This window comes from Bufo gargarizans, chromosome 2, assembly GCF_014858855.1.
Source record: "Bufo gargarizans isolate SCDJY-AF-19 chromosome 2, ASM1485885v1, whole genome shotgun sequence".
NCBI lineage: Eukaryota > Metazoa > Chordata > Amphibia > Anura > Bufonidae > Bufo > Bufo gargarizans.
In genome coordinates this window covers 69,775,114-69,790,811 of record NC_058081.1, presented here as the reverse complement: position 1 = coordinate 69,790,811, position 15,698 = coordinate 69,775,114, and the positions used below count along the sequence as shown (strand labels likewise).

Below are 15,698 nucleotides of genomic sequence, written 5' to 3'. Positions count from 1 at the left end.
ATTTGTTATTTTTAGATTCTAGGCTGTACTACGTGGCTACCGCTGCCACCGATGAAGAGATAGTACTGAGGAGGAGGGGCTGTGGCCACTGCGCCACCAATGAACGTAATTAAACCATTAATAGAAATGTAGGCCGGCGGTATCACATACCCGGCCTCAATGACCGGGCACAGCGATCCACTGAACCGTGGCAATTAACCCCTCAGGTGCCACACCCGAGGGGTTAATTGGTGGGGATCGCAGCGCCCTGTCATAGAGGCCAGGTGACGGGTATGTGATACCTCCGGCACTTGCAGCTTACATTTGTATTGGTTTAATGGTTTAATTATGTTCATTGGTGGCGCCCCTTTCCCAGTATTATAATCATTAGTGGCTGCCATGGTAATCTCCCTGCTGCTGTGTGCACTATGCACAAAGCACAGGGACAGTGTAAAGTGTAAGTTTAAAAAAACACCAAAATATTAAAAGTTTAAATCGCCCCCTTTACCAATTTTACATATAAAATATATAAACAATAAAAAAAAACATATTACATATCGCTGTGTCCCAAAAAGTCCAAACTATCAAAATATTAAAAAATATCTCCGATGCAGTGAACGCCGTAACAAAAAAAAAAAAACGCCCAATTCGCCATTTTTTAATCACCTTGTTCCCCTAAAAAATAGGATAGGACAGTTCTCTTATGGGCCGGACGTTCCATAAAATGTTGAATGCACGCAGCTTTTTTGGGGTTTAATTTTTTCCGCGTGGTATTTAGTATCACAATACGTTTTTTATGGTATCGGAATTTAATCAAAACTCTAGTTTGGCCTATGTTCATCAATGTGTGTGGCCTCTGCCAGACACAACTGGTATCAAAGTTCTGGCGTCTGGCTCCGGGAGAAGTCGAGCGGAAGGACTGATCTCAGTGGACACAACATTGTCCCCGTAAGAAAGTATGGGACCAGTTGTGCCATTAGTTTCTCTCTGGCTTTTCATTCTGGAGGGACGTAAGGCCAGAGGGACAGATATTTTGTGCATCCGTGTTGCAGTTTAGTCCCATTCACATTCTACTGCTTAGAGCTGCAGTACCAGGCACAACCACTATAGAATGTGTGGCGCTGTGCTTGGTAAGCGGTGAAGGTGATGTGGCTGCAACTCCTTCAGCTAGCTGAAACCTCCTCCTTAAAGGGAACCTACACATTGGTATGATTACAGTACATAAGTAGCCATGGAGCTGCATGTTCGCCCCTACAGTTCTGTTTCCACAATGGTCCTCCATGTTGACCACACAGCCACCATCACATCCTTTACCACGCTAGGTTGGACAGTTTAGCTGCATGCCCACTATGTTTTTGTTTCTCTCTTTAGAATATCGGGAGGAGCATGACGTTACCAGAATTTATTAATAATCTTGACGGTATGAATGATGGCAGCAATTTTCCACGGGAGCTTCTGAAGGTACAGGACCCTTCTTCCTTTATGTACTGGCTGCAAAAAAAAAAAAAAAAAAAAGCCTTAAAGGGGTTTTCCCATCTGAGACAATGGGGGCATATCGCTAGGATATGCCCCCATTGTCTAATAGGTGCAGGTCCCACCTCTGGGACCCGCACCTACACTGAGAACGGAGCTGCGACGGTGGTGGCTGAAGGTTTTCCAGGGTCCGCCCACCACCAAGTGCTCTCCCCGAAGTAGTGAACAGGAGCACATTGCGATTGTGTGGCCACCACTCCAATTCATTTCTATGGGGCCGACCAAAATAGCCAAGCCAGTGCTTGGCTATTTTCAGCGGCCTCGTAGAAATGAATGAAGGGCGGCTGCCCACGCGCAGTGCACCCTCCAGAACTTTCCAAGCTCCTTTCTCAGTGTAGGTGACTGTCCCAGAGGTGGGACCCACGCCTATCAGACAATGGGGGCATATCCTAGCAATGTGTCCCCAATGTCTGAGATGGAAAAAACCCTTTTAAGTAAATTATTTTCCTTGGGCACTGATTTCTCTTCAGCTGAAGGTGATCATACACTGAGCACTGGTTTGGCCAGCAGAGATTTTTACCAACTCCACCATAAACGTGCATGCTCGGCGAAGCAAAGAAAAGAGAATAAGCAGCTGCCGGCCTCCTGCACTTTGCACGCTCCTCTTTCTGTACATGAAAAACAAGTCCAAAGGGGGTCATACAGATTAGGCAGAGGCAGGTGCAGCAACCTTACAACTAATGATCGTCTGGTGAACGATCATTACGTCGGCACAGCAATAAACATTTGAGTCCATATTAGTCGTAACAGTCCCTCACACTGGTCATAGATGTTCACTGACATGGGGCAAAGAGTTATTTTGGTTAAAACCATCCAATTTTTTTAATTTTAACAAATATGTATTGGTACCATAAAGGGGTTGTCCCATCTCAACATTTATGACATATTGCTTTTATATATCAGATAGGTGCAGGTCCCACCTCTGGGACTGGCTTCTATCTCCAAAATGGAGTCCGCAAAGTGAAGGGAGAGCATTCGTACGTTCTTCAGCCACGTTCCATTGATCGCTATGTAGATTTAAAAAATTGAAAAGCACTGACTCAGCTATTTCTGGTAGTCCCATAGTGGTGAAGTAGCGGTGCTTGCACAGTGAGCTTTCCATTCATTGCTATGGGACTTCCAGCTGAGCGTGCATGCTCAGCTATTTTCGAAAAGTCTCATAGCAGTGAATGGAGCGGACGCCACGCATGTGCTGTGTGCTCTTCTTAACTTCAAGGGCTCCATTCTGGTTATAAGAGCAGGTCCCAGAGGTGGGACCCACAGCTATCTGACATTTGTGGCATATCCTAGCGATATGCCCCAAATATTGAGATGGAACAACCCCTTTAGGTCCTGCTTCTTCAGCTAAACACCCCCCATTGCTACACATGATTCAAAGAGGGAGACAATCAAAGTGTGAAATAGGGTTGCACCGGGTATCGAATTATCAATACTTTTGTACCGGTATTGATTCAATTCGATACCGGGATTTGCCATTTACTAATACTAGGCTGTGCTACTGCGCAGCCTAGTATCAGAGAACATGGCATGCGCTGCTCTCGGCGCGCGCCATGTTCCCTCAGCAGCACTAGGGAGAAGGAAGCAGTCTCTGCCCCTGTGCTGCTGCCGCCGCTGCCACCAGTGAGAGAAGAGAGGGGCGGAGAAGGGGAGGGACTGTGGCCACTGCGCCACCAATGAAGATAAGTAACCCATTAATACAAATAGAATCACATAGCCAGCACCCAACCTCTTATGACAGGGAGCTACGATCAGCGGCAGTTAACGCCTCATGTGCCTCCTGTATTTGTATTAATGGTTTAAAAACATTGGTGGCGCAGTGCGCCCCCCTTCCCCCCCCCCCCCCAGTATTAAATCGTTGGTGGTGCAGTGCGCCCCCAAGCCCCACAGTATTAAATCGTTGGTGGTGCAGTGCGCTCCCCCCTTAGTAATAAATCGTTGGTGGTGCAGTGCGCCCCCAAGCCCCACAGTATTAAATCATTGGTGGTGCAGTGCGACCCCCCCCCAACCCCCTAGTATGAAATCATTGGTGGCAGTGGCCACATGTTCCTTTTCCCTCCCCTCTTCATTGGTGGCAGTGGCAGCTTCCGTTCGGAGCCCCAGCAGTAAAATCGCGGGGCTCCGATCGGTTACCATGGCAGCCAGGACGCTACTGAAGCCCTGGCTGCCATGGTAATCTCCCTGCTGTTGTGTGCACAAAGCACAGGGCAGCAGGGAGAGTGTGAGGTCCTATTCATCCTAATAGAGATCTATCAGGGTGAAAAGGACAAGGGTTCTAGCCCCCTAAGGTGGCCAAAGTAAAAAAAAAAATATAAAGTTTTAATCCCCCCTTTCCCAATTTTACATATAAAATATATAAACATATATACATATTACGGATCACAACGTCTGAAAAGTCCAAACTATTAAAATATAAAAAATATCTCCTATGCGGTGAACGCCATAACAGAAAGAAAGTAAATAAAGACTGCACGATTCGCCATTTTTTTGTCATCTTGTCTGCCCAAAAAATAGGATAGCATGCAGGTAACTTGGTTTAACTCTGTTCACACTGGGGTCACGGCTTCTGTTCATAAGGAAGCTATGATCTGATGTGATCTGATTACCCCGGAATGAATACTATATTCACTTAATATGAAGTAAGGTTTCTCCATATCATTGCTTTGGATTTTTTGCAGGGTTTGTACAACTCGATCCGTACTGAGAAGTTGGAATGGGCCGTGTAAGTAGACTGTGGCCTCCTGCCAATGTATTTTAAGCCAAGAGTCTCATGCTTGATGCTAAAAGACATGTCAAGGGCCGGGCTTCCATATATACGTGGATGCAGAAGGACTGTAGGCTTTAGGTAGTGGATTCAGAAGGAAGCGGCCACCACAGGGGCAGTTATCACATGGCCACCTTTATAATAATCTTTATTTCTATAACGCAACCATATTCTGCAGCGTTTTATAGATCAGAGGGTCCATGTACAAAACAGACATCACAAAGTTACCGGCTAATATACAACTGATCCACTAGGAATGAGGGCCCTGCTCGCAAGAGCTTACAATCTATGAGGAAGTGGGAGTGACACAGAAGGTAGTTAATTGTTATATGAAGTGGTGCATCCATCTCTGTACTGAAAGTAGTGTAGGCCGAGCTGTGTGTGCCAGTGCTTTGGGTGTGGGGATTACCATCAGAAGATGGAGTTCAGGTGTGAGGATTGGGGGGGGGGGGGTTACTCGGGGAAGAGTCTGTTTAGGAAGCTTGCCGGAAAAGATGTGTTTTTAAGTCAGGTTTGAAGGTGGAGAAGTTGAGAATTGAGCTGATATTCCTGAGCAGAGCGTTCCAGAGAGTAGGTGCAGCTCAAAAGAAGTCTTGACACGTCCGTTGTTTCTTTCCTGATCTGTTCTGTTTTTTGAAAGACCCGAGTCAAACATGACCCCAAGACAGGGGGCGTGCTGCCCAGGAGTTATTTTAGTGCCGCAGCCCGAAATTGAAATATCAAGTTTGGCGAGTTAGTCGAAGGGGGATAAGACAAGAAGTTCAGTTTTTGAGAGGTTCCGTTTAAGATGCAGAGAGGACATGATGTTAGACAGCTGCCAGACAATTACTGGTGTTTTGGAGTAAATGATGAATGCCCATTATGGGTGGCCCTAGAAGGACCTTGTTAGTGGCTCCCTACTTTGGCTAAAAGAGCCGGGGACCACTGTCTATGAAATCCATAAGCCCTGATGGGACAACCCCTTTTCAAGGACGTTTTCCAGAATAAGCAGAGCCCAGTCCCATGCTCAAGTGTCACGGACAAGAGACCGGACTGTCCCTTTCTTGGGATCACTGGGAGGCTGATGGGCAGCCACTTGCTGATCATAGATTTATGACATATGATCTCATTGGGCCAGAGCCAGGGTTTAGCTTTTTGTTCCCTTTTGTGCCTTCTTTACCTAATGTTCCTTTTTATTTCAGGAATGAAGAAAGACTGCCCAACACCCGACTTACAAGACCCGAGAGTCTTATGTCTGTTCGGAAAAGAAGCAACCCTTTTGTGGACATACCTGCTCCTGACCCAGATGCTCCGGTGTACAAACAAGGAGTGCTCTGCCGTAAAGTGCACGCTGATGCTGATGGAAAGAAAAGTAAGTCGCCACCAGTATACATGTTAAAATGACACACTAGAATATTGCGATATACGTAAAAAAAAAAAGCATCGTGCAGTCTCATCTGACTTTTGTGAGCCCCCTTGGTTTTAATGGGGTCTGCCATGGTTCCAGCAGGTATAGCGCTGCAGACTGCTCTGATGAAAACCCTGGAAACCGCGATGGACCCTATTACTGCAGGTCTTGTTTCTACTCTTTCCGTTAACAAAGTATGTGTTGCCCCGAAATCCTCAATGGCGTGTGAGACCCTCCCTACAAGATGGATTATAAAGGGCAGCACATATTGTTAGGGTAGTAGTGAAGTATGAAGACGGCGAGGGTGATAGTTGTGCTGTCTGCGTTATGTGATTATTGGTGTTGTTGTTTTCAAGCAACTTTTTTTTGTACTTTTGCTAATGTCCTAGCTCCATGGGGAAAACGAGGCTGGAAATCCTTTCACGCGGTATTGAAGGGGATGCTGCTCTTCTTGTTAAAGGTATGACTCCCTCTGTTGGCTATATTGAGAACTGCAGTCTGCACTCGTTTTATACTTTGCGTATTATGTCTCATTAATGGGAGATCGTGTGCTATGACCCCCACTAGTAACTAAAGCAAAGGAGCTGTGGGGCTATACAGTCCGAGTGCCCATATACTTTATATGAATGTGGGACCAGCAGGCTAAAGTGCAGGGTGGTGTCTCAGCTCTCCCCCAACAGAGAACATTTATTGGGGGTGGGGGGGAGAATGATAAGGCATGTCTGCATTTTTATTATCAAGGGACACATGTCTGCATTTTTGTTCTCAAGGGACAAAATCCACCAACAGAGGTCTCTGGTGGTGACTTACTCTTCACAACCTACCAACAACACATGCACTCTGAGCCGGGGGGGGGGGGGCATATGAGCATTCGTCTGATAGTGTATGTAGCAAGACCCTAGTGGCAGATGGTAGAGAGTAACATGTGACTAGAGAATGAGGTTTTTTTTGTGGTCATAAAAGAAATTATATAGCGTCACAAGACTATATCTCAATATGTCAATTCCTGCAGAATCACAATTGCATTGCAGAGAGCAGACCTATATGCACCAAGGCTGCAGCTGTTCTGCGGACGCTGACCACAAGAATAATTGAATCACAGAGAGCAGGAGTTTAAAGCTTAACCTTTAATACTACTTTTTGGATAATAGAAACACTTCCAAGTCCTACAAAGCCAACAATAGATACAAAACCCTATACTACTCTGTCAATTCAAAACAACATAATTCCAAAGGAGGGGGGGATATAGATTCAGGGATGCGCGTGGGAAAAGTTGTCCCTGTATGGACCCCAACTAATGCCTCAACCCACAGGAACACCCTGGTGGTGGGTGGCCTGTGGTCTCGTGCCTATCCTTGCTCACCCTTTCATTACCCTAGACATTTCCATCGCGTTTCCCCAAACCCCCCGTTCATCAGGGGGATAAATAAATACAGGGTAGAAAAAAGGTTGTAGCATTAGATTAGAACGTACAATCTGAGACACATGATATATCAATCAGAAACGGTTATAATTCGGCATTAGATCCTTTATTTTTTCTTTTCTTACTGGTGATTGGTGTCATTTTACAGAGGAGTATTATTAGACCTTGTTCATACATTGCATTTTCATGCAGTTTTATTCTTCCAAAACCAGGCATGGATGCAAAAATTAGATATGTATACTGGGTACTATGTGGGGGGCACTTAAATATACTGGGCACTATGTGGGGGGCACTTAAATATACTGGGCACTATGTGGGGGGTACTTAGATATACTGGGCACTATGTGGGGGGCACTTGGATATACTGGGCACTATGTGGGGGGCACTTGGATATACTGGGCACTATGTGGGGGGCACTTGGATATACTGGGCACTATGTGGGGGGCACTTGGATATACTGGGCACTATGTGGGGGGCACTTGGATATACTGGGCACTATGTGGGGGGCACTTGGATATACTGGGCACTATGTGGGGGGCACTTGGATATACTGGGCACTATGTGGGGGGCACTTAGATATACTGGGCACTATGTGGGGGGCACTTAGATATACTGGGCACTATGTGGGGGGCACTTAGATATACTGGGCACTATGTGGGGGGCACTTAGATATACTGGGCACTATGTGGGGGGCACTTAGATATACTGGGCACTATGTGGGGGGCACTTAGATCTACTGGGCACTATGTGGGGGGCACTTAGATATACTGGGCACTATGTGGGGGGCACTTAGATATACTGGGCACTATGTGGGGGGCACTTAGATATACTGGGCACTATGTGGGGGGCACTTAGATATACTGGGCACTATGTGGGGGGCACTTAGATATACTGGGCACTATGTGGGGGGCACTTAGATATACTGGGCACTATGTGGGGGGCACTTAGATATACTGGGCACTATGTGGGGGGCACTTAGATATACTGGGCACTATGTGGGGGGCACTTAGATATACTGGGCACTATGTGGGGGGCACTTAGATATACTGGGCACTATGTGGGGGGCACTTAGATATACTGGGCACTATGTGGGGGGCACTTAGATATACTGGGCACTATGTGGGGGGCACTTAGATCTACTGGGCACTATGTGGGGGGCACTTAGATCTACTGGGCACTATGTGGGGGGCACTTAGATCTACTGGGCACTATGTGGGGGGCACTTAGATCTACTGGGCACTATGTGGGGGGCACTTAGATCTACTGGGCACTATGTGGGGGGCACTTAGATCTACTGGGCACTATGTGGGGGGCACTTAGATCTACTGGGCACTATGTGGGGGGCACTTAGATCTACTGGGCACTATGTGGGGGGCACTTAGATCTACTGGGCACTATGTGGGGGGCACTTAGATCTACTGGGCACTATGTGGGGGGCACTTAGATCTACTGGGCACTATGTGGGGGGCACTTAGATCTACTGGGCACTATGTGGGGGGCACTTAGATCTACTGGGCACTATGTGGGGGGCACTTAGATCTACTGGGCACTATGTGGGGGGCACTTAGATATACTGGGCACTATGTGGGGGGCACTTAGATATATTGGGCACTATGTGGGGGTCACTTAGATATACTGGGGCACTATGTGGGGGTCACTTGGATATACTGGGGCACTATGTGGGGGTCACTTGGATATACTAGGACACCATGTGGGGGCGCTTAGATATACTGGGCACTATGTGGGGGGCACTTAGATATACTGGGCACTATGTGGGGGGCACTTAGATATACTGGGCACTATGTGGGGGGCACTTAGATATACTGGGCACTATGTGGGGGGCACTTAGATATACTGGGCACTATGTGGGGGGCACTTAGATATACTGGGCACTATGTGGGGGGCACTTAGATATACTGGGCACTATGTGGGGGGCACTTAGATATATTGGGCACTATGTGGGGGTCACTTAGATATACTGGGGCACTATGTGGGGGTCACTTGGATATACTGGGACACTATTTGGGGGTACTTGGATATACTAGGACACCATGTGGGGGCGCTTAGATATACTAGGACACCATGTGGGGGCGCTTAGATATACTTGGGCAAATGGGGGGCCATTGAGTCTCTAGGGGGCTCTATTGGGGCATAAGGTATACTGAGGGCACTGCGGAGGTTGGGTTTAAAAAATAAAAGCCAGTGAACTACAAAGGACAAACTGCCAGAAAATGGATGCAGAATAAAAAACTGATGGTGTACCCTTACATCTGGCTATTGATGCACGGAACATAGCTGACACCATATGTCATCTGGATAATCCATGCATCTATATGTATAGTACCAAAGTGCTCGCTAGTTGAAAGTCTCTGTCTATGGTGAAAGTTTCTCCTTTGTTTTTTGGCGATCATCAGTTCGGCAAGTTTGGCTTAGGGAAAAAAAAGTTTTACTATCTCAACAATAGCGTAACCTTTGTTATACCGAGTTGCCTTCTGTCTTTTGGGCAGGATGAGTACAGGTCTGACTTCCATTTTCCTGAGGAGGTGATCAGTGTGCATCATTCTCTGGCCGAGAGAGCCAGCGAGTACACCAAGAGACCCAACGTCTTCCGGCTGCAGACCGCCGACTGGCGCGTGTTCCTCTTCCAGACTCAGTGAGTAATATCTACCCGCGTGGAACACAAAAATGTATGATCAACGAAAAATGACCAACAATATAACATTTATTACATCAAGCACTAGGCTAGCAAGACCACCCCACACCGTACCCACTAGACGCCATACTGAGAGTACATACACTGTCCCTCGTTCTGCTTTGTCACGGTCTTTAGTAATTTTCTGGAGTTATTTTCATTGCAGTATATGCATATGGATAAAATGTGGGTCTTTTCACACCCAAAGTAAGAGTTCTGCTGGTTCCGGTGTATTTGGTGTATCTGAACTCTACAGATGTTGCTTAGGGCTCATGCACACAACTGTATGTTTGTTCCGCATCCGATTCACATTGTTTGCGGATCGGATAAGGACCCACACATTTCCAGAAGGCCGCAAAAGATGCGGACATCACAGAATAGGCTATCCGCATTCACACATCCGTTCCGTGGCCCCCACAAAAAAGATAGAACATCTCCTATTCTTGTCCATTTTGCAGACAAGGACGGGAAATTTCTATGGAAACGAAAAAGAAAATAGCAGCCTGCACCCGGGCAGCATCCGTGTTTGGCGGATCCGCGATTTATGGACCGTAAAACACGGCCGTGTGCACGACGCTTTAAAGTGTGACTATAACTTCTTGCAATGTCCATGGAGACTTGTCTCAAGTTGTCATTCATGGTGGTCAGGCCACCGATCGCTATAATAGAGGGTCTGCAGCTTTAAGCTAAACATTTGGTCACTTTGAAGAAGTGAAGAGGGGCACATAAAGGGGCGCGGGGCTTATATTTGCGCTAGTGAGCGTTTCAGACCACGCCAGTTACAGCTTCTGATGTTTCTCAGTGATGTCATTATTTGATGAAATTGTTTGTACGTTTTAGGCTTCGGTCACGTTGTGGGGTATAACTCAAATGTATCCACAGGGCTTCATGCATTTGGCCTGTGTCAGGCCGGTATGCGTTTGCTACTTTTTTGCTTTTTTTAATGGAAGTCAGTGGGGGATAAGCCAGTTTAGCCCTTTAAAAAGGACAGAGGAACATACAGTAAAATGTATTTTTCCTTAATTGTCCACAGTCGTAATTTTTTTTATTTTTTTGCTCTCATTAGGACACCAGAAGAGATGAACTCATGGATGATCCGTATTAACTTGGTGGCAGCTATGTTTTCATCACCGCCATTTCCAGCTGCTGTCGGTTCCCAAAGAAGATTTTACAGACCCATCCTTCCCTCCGCTGCATGTAAACTGGACCTGGTAGGTGCTAATATAAAAACTGCCAGAGCCTACCACAGTGACGCATGGAATGGCGGACTGTTGGACAGTAATGGTCAGTTCACAGTGTTCGCCAGCGAACACATGGGGGCTGCCATCTTTAGTAAGGTTAGACTCACCCGTCCGGCGATGCACAGGTAAGCCCTTACCTGTGCCGCAAGCCTGTCTGAAATCAAATGCGGTCACTGGGAGCAGGCAGTTCCGAGAACAGCCCGATGAAGGCCCCCGACGGCTGTTCTCGGAACTGCCTGCTCCCGGTGACCGCATTTCATTTCAGACCGGCTCCCGGCACAGGTAAGGGCTTACCTGTGCCTCGCCGGACGGGTGAGTCTACCTTACTAAAGATGGCAGCCCGCATGTGTTCGCTGGCGAACACTGCGAACTCACCATCACTGCTGTTGGATATTCTGCCCCATGTTACAATGGATTGCAGTTTTCCTTACGTGAACCAGGTTGACTTTTTGAGGATGTAGAGATTTAGTGGGATGTCGTATGTAATGATATCTATTGATCTCCACAGGAAGAGCAACTTCAGTCCCATGAATCCTTGATGGACAGGTTTACAGATGACCTGACAGAGCATCAGCGGAATCTTCCAGACTCCAAGAGCAAAACGCGAGAATGGGAGGACTATCACCTGCGAGGAGACTACTTGCGTTTTGAGGTTTGTTTGGATTTTTCTCTATCTCTGCGCATGAGCTTCAGATTTTCTGTTAAAGAGATATTCCGGTTTTAATGCACATTTATTATTACATTTATTTCTTTATACAATTTTCTAATATACATGTATTCAGAATTTTGCTCCCAGACCTTTTATTATATTCGCACAATAGCCTCTCTCTACAGAAAAAAAAAATGGTATGGCCCATTTTAGTCCTGTAAAATGTATCTGTAAGACATCTTAATAGGACTAAAGATGGTGTCAGTCATGTGACCCTCAATCCTGTCACGTGATCTTTGGCATTCATGAATAGTTTATTGAGATGCCGCACATATGTATACAGTACACACAGTATTACCGCCTACAGCAGCATTCTTATCATGTCCGTCAATGTCTGTATAGAACAGTGATGGTGAACCTTTTAGAGACCGAGTGCCCAAACTGCAACCCTACCACCCACTTATTTATCGCAAAGTGCCAAGAATGCAATGGCAATGAATACCAATATAGTATATCTTCAATGTAATTTATCATTTAGCTATAATATCCTGCCTACCCTCAATGTGCTGCCTGTGTTGTTCATAGTACACCCTGCGCTGATGAATGGCAGGAAAAGTCTAAGGCATATTGGTACACCATAGACTTTTTCCACCCATGCCATAGGTTCGCCACCAATTGTTTTTAGTTAAAGGGCTGAAGCCGGACATACCTATATTTTCATTCAGACAGCCCCACTAAGATAAGCATCAAAAGAATTTAATGCTCTGATGATCTCCTTTGCCCTGTGCTGAATTGCGCAGGGGAAAGGCATTTTCAGGAGATCCGGTGGCGTACCGGGCTCTCCTTAGGACTGCCAGGCAGAAGCTTCTGCCCAGCAGTGAGCCCAGTGATGTCAAAACGGGTGATGTAAAACGGCTAGAGCAGCGCTAAAGCCGGCCCATCAGAGCTGGGGACGTCACCGAACACACTGCTGGGCGGAAGCCTCCAACTAGCAGTGTGCGGAGGTAAACAAACAAGTCCTTGCCCTGCGTGATCCAGCGCAAGGCAAGGGGAGAGCATGAACTGCTCCGATGCTCATCTTAGTGGGGCTGTCAGGGTGAAAATATGGGAATGTCCGGGTTCAGCCCTGAACCCGGACAAACCCTTTAACTTTATTAAAAACATGACAACATCACCTACAGACAGGCAGGCATTTTGCATATCACCTGAAAACAGGCAGCCACACATACAGTGAAGTAGTTGTTGTAATAGCCACTGTGTTGTCCACCTTTACTCCTATGTGGGTTTCCCATGGAATGTCCTGTGTGCTGACCCAGCACATGTCAGAGAGTGTCTCAGTTAGCCCATGGATACATTACATAGGACTGATTAATTGACTAAACGATTTTACTGTGCAGATAGGGGTCAACAACCTGATACAAGAAAGGTAAGCAAGCAAAATTTAAAATACATGTATATCTAAAAAAAAAATATATTATTTCCATATAAACAATTAAAAAAAACTGTAATACCCCTTTAAATTTTTTTAATTTTTTTTTTTATGAAGACAACCCCTGCCTATTTTAGCTACTTGCACATGTGGTCATCGTAGAGGTGAGTCCCTTACTCTGGATCCCCTCTGTAAGAACTGAGAGATGCTCATCGGGGCAGACTTGAGACGTCCTTATATAACATGGACCGATATGTTGCTATCCCACCCCCTTCACTCTACATCCAAGGTGGATTTAGGAAGCTTTTTGGAATAATTATGTTAGTCCAGTATCAGTCAGGATGTGGACAAGTCACCTCATACATCCAACCAGTTTCCCTATGACAACACTGAACCACCGAACTGCCAGACCACAAGGTCAGGAAGTGCCGTCATAAGGACGCAGATCATTGCCTCACTGGGGTCTTCAATGTCTCATAACTCTGCAGAGGGCTGTTATGTAATACCTCTGGGATTCCTCCTTCAGATACGGTTTATCAGGATTTGGTCTTGTGGATTTTTTCACTCACTTATTTTTTTTTTCTCCCACTAGAAATTAAGGTACGAAACCTACGTGAAGCTTTTAGTCCTACGGATGGAGAACGGCTGTGAAGACCTCCAGACCTTAGAGTCTCGCCTTACAGAACCTGATGGAGAGCACGAGAGCTCTGGCCTAAAACGCTCCTACTCCAGCCCCTCGCTGAACCCCGAGAGTTCTGCCATGGAGGTGAAGGTCAAACGTAATATCTCCGAGCGGAGAACGTATCGCAGGATTATCCCCAAGCGCAATAAAAACTTAGTGTGATCGGTGAACCCAACTCAGGACAGAACTTATGCCGGAAAGCCTGCACTTTTCATGGTACCTCACTATGTGCAGCATAAACAGGGACCACTGATTGCCTTTATATCCAATGCGAAGGGAAATCTGACGAGATTGTGCATGGTGTGTCCTTACACAAGAAGGAACTCTAGGAACTCTATGGGATTCTTAACCAGTATTAATGGTAGTGTGTGTGCGCGCAAACGCTAGGGTGTTAACATTAGCTAGAATGGCTTTTTGGTCTAGATCTGTGGATTCATATTTTCATACCTAGGAACTGGGCCCTTCACTAGGCACAGTCAATCTGCACTTCTAGTTTTGGCCACTAGCTGGCGCTGTGGTACAACTAAGCTGAAGAGCTAATGTAGACTTACTGATGAATAGGATTTAAGAAGAAGATTTCCTCTATAACAGAAAAATCACCAGTAATGAAAGCGGTGTCCCAGGAACCAGGGAGTCCCGCAAAGCACCCTAATGACACACAAATTGTCTGTAGGAGAAACTTTGTAATATACTTACCATTCCAAAATTGCATGGATCAGCCTTCGGAGGGCTCTGTCACAGGATGCTCCTCTTCCGAGAATCTTGCTTCCAGCCAAAGCTATGGATGGGACGTTACTTAGGGTCCATTCACAGGTCCGCAATTCTGTTCCGCATTTTGCGGAATCGAATTGCGGACCCATTCATTTCTATGAGGGGATCCGCACTTCCGGGTTCGCAATTCCGTTCCCGAAAAAAATAGAACATGTCCTATTCTTGTCCGCAATTGCGGACAAGATTAGGCATTTCCTATTATAGTGCCGGCGATGTGCGGTCCGCAAAATGCTTAGATCCGCAAAACGCATACGGATGTGTGAAAGGACCCTTACACTGTGGATGGTGCCAGAACTGTTCTTCACCCTGGTGCATGCACAAACCTCACCACACCTGCCATGCGCCAGAGAGAAGAGTAGTTCTGGCCCCATCACAGCGACCATGCCGTTCCCATCCATAGCCCAGGCCAGTAAACTGGTGATGTCGGCGGTAGCTGGATTTTCAGAAACGGAGCGAGTTCCCAAGAGGCCGATCCACGCAAACTTAAGTATATGTGTAAGTGTGTGATGTGTAACTATGGTAGGAGAACCCCTTTAACCTATCCCTTGTTAGTGTGTTATATGGTTTGGTGACCGTATAACATTATAGCTCGAGCTGAAGCAGAAGGTACGGTTGTGTCTCACTCTCAGCTTTAAAGGGATGGTGGTCCCCGACCCAGGATCTTCATCTCTTGTCCAAAGCGGAGAATGGTTCTAAAAAACATATTCTTGCTCTGGAGGACCTCTCCAGTATTACACAGACAACCCATTGATTTGGATGGGCGCTGTGTAATTCTTCCTTTCCCCTGTGGTGGTGCTGCCAGTTATTCCCACAGATTACAGCTGATCGCCAGGAGTCCCAGCAGGAGACACTTTGTGATCTGCTTCTTTTCAAGAGACTCTTCCGCCAAGACATGGACAACCTCTTTAAGATGGTCCTGTCGATAACTGGAACATTTGAGACTATCCGAGGATAAATGAGGGAGGTGTGGGAGATGCCAGTCACTTGTGACGTGGGGTAGCCATGTATAGATGGCACCCTCGCTGGACTGAAGACTGGATCAACCATCCTGAGGTCGCGCCAGGTCATGTTCTCCTCACACATGCTGGTTAATGAGTTTATTTGGTACTATTTCTATGCAAGGACAATTTTTGTTTTTGTTTATAGTTGAT

The 15,698-nt window shown here is 46.5% G+C and overlaps 1 protein-coding gene across 5 annotated transcripts in view; it reads left to right on the top strand.

Moving 5' to 3' along the window:
• LOC122927369 (PH and SEC7 domain-containing protein 1-like) overlaps nt 1–14,694 on the top strand; it is a 60,107-nt gene extending 45,413 nt beyond the window's left edge. For all 5 annotated transcript variants that reach the window (XM_044279157.1, XM_044279156.1, XM_044279160.1 and 2 more), the window contains exons 9-16: nt 1,351–1,440; nt 4,188–4,231; nt 5,455–5,624; nt 6,050–6,120; nt 9,591–9,736; nt 10,842–10,986; nt 11,525–11,668; nt 13,687–14,694. In XM_044279157.1, coding sequence (XP_044135092.1) covers nt 1,351–1,440; nt 4,188–4,231; nt 5,455–5,624; nt 6,050–6,120; nt 9,591–9,736; nt 10,842–10,986; nt 11,525–11,668; nt 13,687–13,938 — 1,062 coding nt within the window. In that variant the 3' untranslated portion in view covers nt 13,939–14,694. The remainder of the gene's footprint in view (nt 1–1,350; nt 1,441–4,187; nt 4,232–5,454; nt 5,625–6,049; nt 6,121–9,590; nt 9,737–10,841; nt 10,987–11,524; nt 11,669–13,686) is intronic.
• The last annotated feature ends 1,004 nt before the right edge of the window (nt 14,695–15,698 follow it).